The following is a 6,478-nucleotide window of genomic DNA, read 5'->3' on the forward strand; positions in this document are numbered from 1 at the left end:
GGACTGGAGTAACAAGGAGATTTAATCTAATACACCTGAATAACACTAATAACCAACTGATGTTTATAGAACCCAGTAGCCAACAATAGCAGAAGTGCACCTGGAACATTTACCAAACTAGACCAAATTCTGGGCCTTGAAACAAGTCTCAAAAAATGAAAAGGATTCAAGTGATATAAAGTATGTTCTCTCACCACAATGAAATTAAATTGGAAATCAAGCCCAGAATGATATCTTGAAAATCCCTAAATATTTGAGAAATGAATAACACACTGATAAATAACACACAAAGCAAAGAAGAAATAAAAGTCAGAAAATATTTCAAACTGAATAAAAATAAAAATACAACATACTAAACTTTGTGGGGTGGAGCATTACTTAAGGGAAAATTCATAGCACTCAATACTTGTATTAGAAAAGAAGCAAGGTCTCAAAATCAATGACCTCAGCTTCCACCTTAAATAACTGAAAAAAGAAGAGCAAGTTAAACCCAAAGTAATCAGAAGAAAGGAAATAATGAAGATCACAGTAGAAGTTAAGGAATAGAAGAACTGGGGTTGGCAAACTACATGCTTATAGGTCAAGCCCAGCCCTGTAGCCTGTTTTTATAAAGTTTGATTGGCACAACTACACCCATTCATGTATGTATAGTCTCTGCCTGCTTTTGTGCTACAGCAGCAACCATGAGACTCTGGCCTACAAAGTCTAAGATACAGAAAAAGTTTGTTGGTCCCTGCAACAGAAAACAAAACAAAAAACAGAAAAAGCCAATGAAACCAAAGGCTGGTTCTTTGAGAACATTAATATTAAATTGGTAAACCCCTAACCAGGATGATCATGATAAAGAGAAAAAAAATGTACCAACAACAGGATGGGAGGGACATCATCACAAAAATCTGACAATATTATAAACAGCACTAATTCGATAACTTAGATATAATGGAGCAGATGAAAATTATCAATTAGAAAAATAAGCTGAATAGCCCTATATCTATGAGAGAAATTGAAATTATGGTTAACCTTCCAACAAAGAAACTCCGGGCCCAGATGTTTTAAATGTGAATTCTAGTAAACATTTATGGAAGACATAATATCAAGTCTACGAAACTCTTCAAAAAAATTGAAGAGGAAGAAGTATTTCCTAGCTCATTACATGACAGGGTTACTCATAGACATGACAAGAAAAGAACATTTCAGACCAATATCCCTCATGAACATAGATACAAAAATTATAAAAATTTTAATAAATCAAATCCAGTGGGGTTATGCCAACAACGCACAGTTCTTTTAACACTGGAAAAAATACATAACAAATATCAACATCTATCCCCAAGGTTCATACCCAGATGGCTCTATCATTATTAAAGCTATTACAATTCTTTTTTTTTAAATATATTGAATTTTTTACAGAGAGGAAGGGAGAGAGATAGAGAGTTAGAAACATCGATGAGAGAGAAACATCGATCAGCTGCCTCCTGCACATCCCCCACTGGGGATGTGCCTGCAACCCAGGCACATGCCCTTGACCGGAATCGAACCCGGAACCCTTCAGTCCGAAGGCCGAAGCTCTATCCACTGAGCCAAGTTGTGCCGACACAGCTATTACATTTCTATTTAAAATAGGCAAAGGAACAAATAACTCCTTTTATACACCAGACACTGACACCAAAGCTGGTAGCTACTCAGTGTTCCCACCTTCATGTGGCTCATGTAGTCCCTTCACTCTTCTGGGCATCCTGTGATCACACATACCCACTGATGGAATGCAGCAGAAGTGGTGCTAGCCCAGTACCAGGCCTAGCCTTTCAGAACTCTAACAATGCCCACTTCCATCCTCTTAGCACCGTGGGAGTCCTGAGCTGCCAGGTAGGAAGCCCAGCCAGCTTGCTGGAAAAAACCACATGGAGAGACCACACAAAGACAGGAGGCTCACTTGTCTACATGGTTCTCTGTGCTCTGGGGGTAAATATATAGGAGTGAAGTGACTACAGACCCACAGTTAAAATGTCAACATTACTGATCCCATTCACTAGAAAAATTTTCCTTATTCTGTATCAGCAGAAATTTAGCCGAAAATCTGATCTGGCTACCAAAGCAATGGGGAGAAATCATTTTCAACAATGAAAATAATCTGCAAAGGGGCGCCTACTGACCTAAATAGGTCTATTATGAAAACATACAGATCCACACCCTAGTTTGGAAAGCCTCTCTGACTTGATTTTGGCCAGAAACATTCCCTTACACAAAAACGAAACTGCATGTATAGTACGTACCAGGTACCAGGCTTCTGAGTCTTTTACATTTGAAAGCCTCTTTCATGTTACTGGGCTGGTAATGGAGGAGATTAGCGGGGCAAGGCCACTGACCACCGGGCAGGACCACTCTGAGCCTCTCCAACCCCTACCATCCATAGTTCATCAGACAACAGAAACTGCCCTTCCGTTAGCTGACCAACTCTTTGTGTGGCTTTTCTGTCAATGTGAGTCTGGGGGAACACTGTACAAAGGTTCTTTCCTAGCCCCAATTTCTATTTCCCTTTTCAAAGTGGCAATACTGGTGCTCACCCTACAAGCTCACAGGCAGGCACGAGCCAGACCACCCATCACTGCTGGAATGGGCAAATTCACTGTGTCCTTACTTCTTCCTTCCCCCATAGCCAGGCGGTTGTCATTAAACGTTACATAGACTGAAAACACTTACAGACCACCATCTCTACTTGCCCACATAACCTGAAAACACATACTCCAGAAACTCAGCCCCCTGGCTTACACAGTGCACACTGTCAGAAACAACACAAGATGCACAGGGGCCTACTTTATCCCAGAACAGCCAAGGGTAACTCTTATTGTTTAAAAGATTCAAGTGTAGCCCTAGCTGGTTTGGCACAGTGGCTAGAGCGTCGGTCTGTGGACAAAAGGGTCACGGGTTCGATTCCAGTCAAGGGCACATGCCCGGGTTGTGGACTCGATCCCCCGTGTGGGGTGAGCAGGAGGCAGCCGATCAATGATTCTCTCTCATCATTAATGTTTCTCTCTCTCTCCCTTCCTCTCTGAAATCAATAAAAATATATTAAAAAAAAAAGATTCGAGTGTAATAAACATTTACTTTCATGAAAAAAACCACACACACAGACATTGTAACTGTAGGAATGTTATAATTATAGATGCAGATTACAAAAAAGAATCCTATACAATATAAAAACAAATCATTCTCAGCTGAGTATTCCTGGTTATATTAACGAGTGTCTGTAATCTTTAAAACCAGAGGTGGGTGGGCATAAGGGAAGGGAGAAGGAAGTGTGTAAGTTTTGTGCCTGGGTACAGCCTCGTACCACGGAAGGAAGTCACCACAGGACGTGCTCCAGAACACCTTGTCTAATCAGCGGCTCACACTTCCATCGAGGTAGAAAGTGCTGAGTGAACAGGTGGGGGAAAGAAAGAGAAATGAATGTAAAAGAGTTTTAAATTACATTTTACATCATTAAAAAGCGGCAACTGATTATATATTATTCAAATTCAAAAATAAAATTCCAACAGTTATATAATTAAAAGTTAAACTTATAGCATATCTGCTGTTTTCATCTACTGAAACTGATGGTATGCAGAATTGTACTGAATTCTGATTTTATAAGCAAATTCATAGCTTGTTTAATTTAAATGTAAAGACTTCTGAATTCTAGTTGGTACTTTCCTTAGGGTTTGCATTTTGAATTCATGCACAGAAAACCCAGGTAAGTGAGATTTTTAGGCACCAGATGACAAGTTGTACAATTCCTTAGGAAGAACAACAAGGACACGTTTCCTTTAAACCTTTTCTAGGATTTGAGTCTGAACATTTATTCTAATAACAAGTGACAACTTTTCTCTTTGTCCTTTTCAAGGATTAAAAGAATTTGTAACCTATGAAGTAGGTGTTGTTCACACACTGTGTTGTGAAGACACCAGTGCCAGCTAACGCTCGTCCTCCGTGTCCTGAGAGGGCACCGATTTTCATTCTGAAGTGGAAAGGAGTCTTCTTGTTTGATTCCCTCTCAACACACGGGGTTAAAACAGAAGTAAACATTTCCTAAACTTTGGAGTGAGGAGGAACAGGAATCAAGCTCATGTGAGCAAAGAAATCTCAAAGAAAGACATACTTTGGTAAAAATGAAAAATATTAGAAAGTACAGAGCAAATAGCCTTAGGAAATAAGGCAGTAGGAGAAATTACCAAAACTATTCAAGGGAGCAAAATGTAATTTCAGCAGCACTGTGTGCCTGAAGGTTCCTCCTCACTAACTCAAAGGTCTTATGCAAGACCCATGACCAAATACATGCCTCCAAACGTGTCATGAAAACACACAGGCCAAGGACTTTTACCTAACATGTTTCCTGAATTATTAAAGTCTTTAGAATGAATAATATGAAAAAGGGGGCCTAGCACCACCACTACCCCAAAAGAAAAAAAGGGGTGACATATGAAGTTGTTTACAAGTTATTCCAATTTCTTCTAAAAAGAAGGGGTTCTGATTTCTAGACAAACAGATAAATGTTTGCCATGTTGATAAGCATAAATGGATGTATGGTAAGAAAATATCTCACTATTAATATTTTATATGATATGGACAGATTCCATAGGAAACTGATTTTAGATGTGGTCAGACATTTTTAGAAGCCCCTTAATACCAACTATATAGTAGATTACGTTTTAAAATTTTGTTCCCATTTTTATAATGAAGGGTGGGGCAATACTGAGAAACTAAGTTACAAGCATCACGGAGGGGAAGGCTTCTGCATGGTCCACACAGAAAACAGCTAAGACAGGAGCAGGACGAGGGGCTCGGTTGGGTTTCCACCTGCCCCAGCCCCACCCAGGACTCCCTGCCAGTGAGCAGTCACCACCATCGGGGCACACTGGTGGGAAGATCAACCATAAGTTTGAGAAAAAAATTCAACCACAGGACAGTGTTTAGGGGAAAGTGACATTTTCTCATATTTTGCTTTATGAGGATAAGCTTTATTCTTGTGTACCAGAGCTTCACACTGGGTCCTCCAGAAATACAGATTTTTATGAAAGCATTAATTTATCAGTATTAATATTAATCCACTAGTATTATTCAATTCATTAGTATCCTACTTCCAGGAGGACACTGGGAAGGAAATTTTGCCTTAACAAAGAGATTTTATTTAGTGTACCCTGAAAATCTGTCTTTAAAATATTCAATCTTTGTTTTAGGAAACTACTCAAGGCTCTAAGGGTATTTGTAAAATAAGAGATCAAGTCACCCTCTCTTAAGGAAATTAGTCCAAGATCCACAAAACCTGAAGCATGCTTTTGCTCCAGGCATAAGCAAAGACACTAACCGGCTGATAACAAGATGGAAGATAAAGAAAGAGTGGTTTTCATTAAATCATTTTTCCTCCTGTATTAATGTGACTACAAAAAATAGGATAAATTTAGCTAATGTGAAATTAATCTAATGTGAACTTGAAGATTTCTAAGGAAACAATAATGTTAAGATTATTTTGTAAGGAAAAATTTGATTTCAGTTACAACTTCAAAGTTTTAGTCTTAGAAAATTTTGATCTATCTCATCATTTGTTTGCTAAAGAACTAGGGTTTATAATGTAAAGTACAAGCTAAAAATAAGTGCTTATCACCTATTAAAATATAATTCAAAGGCGCTAAATCCAACATTTTCATAGTGCCTTAACTAGAATAAAGCCCATTGCGATCATTTCCCTGGAAAAGACTTACTGTTAAACACAAGCAATATTCTAGGAAATTAATTAACCTTTTAATATATGCAACATTTCCCTCAACCTTTCTTTATATTTATAAAAAATAGTCTTACCCTAAACATAATGCTGAGTTATAAATGGTTATCACAAGGTGATGTTTATTTTACTGCTTTCAACGTTCCCATCATGCAACACTCTTACAAGATTTAAAGTATCTTTAGACAAGAAATACCTGGCTATTTTTTTTTAATAGAACTGAAGTACCATCATCAACTTCAAATTCTCCATAGTCCTTTAGACATCGCACCTGAAAGGAAAAACTGATGTTTTATTTAAATTATTTTTTAATATGAAATGACCACAAAGTAAATAAGGATTATCTAAATACTCACAAAGTAAAAGTATTGGGCTTTCTGTTGGTTTGTATAGTCTCTGTGTACTTGAGCCTCATACTCCTAATGTGGAATGCTAGTGGTTCTAACTGTCCTGTTTTGATGGAGAGGAAGAAGAATGGCTAAATCTCCAAACGTATGTGTGTGTGTGTTGTGCCGACAGCAAGGAAACCCAGGGAGCTGCTAAGGGGGAGACATCATTGCATTCTTTTCCCTCTGCAAATCCTGAACTGCCAAGCAGTTAAAATATATATTTACAAAGAAAAGAGAATGTTCTAGATCAGCCGTGGGCAAACTACGGCCCGTGGGCTGGATCCGGCCGTTTGAAATGAATAAAACTAAAAAAAAAAAAAAAAAAAAAAAAATT

General features: G+C 38.1%; 1 protein-coding gene across 2 annotated transcripts in view; it reads right to left on the bottom strand.

The window, feature by feature from the left end:
* Positions 1 to 3,134: 3,134 nt before the first annotated feature.
* The window catches only part of GINS1 (GINS complex subunit 1 (Psf1 homolog)), a 16,645-nt gene continuing 13,301 nt past the window's right edge, over positions 3,135 to 6,478 (bottom strand). Inside the window, exons 6-7 of one of the 2 annotated variants that reach the window (XM_006755237.2) lie at positions 5,952 to 6,026; positions 3,135 to 3,412 (exon numbers count right to left, since the gene is read on the bottom strand). In XM_006755237.2, the coding sequence (XP_006755300.1) occupies positions 3,344 to 3,412; positions 5,952 to 6,026 (144 nt within the window). In that variant the 3' untranslated portion in view covers positions 3,135 to 3,343. Of the gene's footprint in view, positions 3,413 to 5,951; positions 6,040 to 6,478 lie in introns of both variants that reach the window. The other variant, XM_015558430.1, reaches the window with a different exon arrangement.

The sequence above is a fragment of the Myotis davidii genome, unplaced genomic scaffold, assembly GCF_000327345.1.
Source record: "Myotis davidii unplaced genomic scaffold, ASM32734v1 scaffold733, whole genome shotgun sequence".
NCBI lineage: Eukaryota > Metazoa > Chordata > Mammalia > Chiroptera > Vespertilionidae > Myotis > Myotis davidii.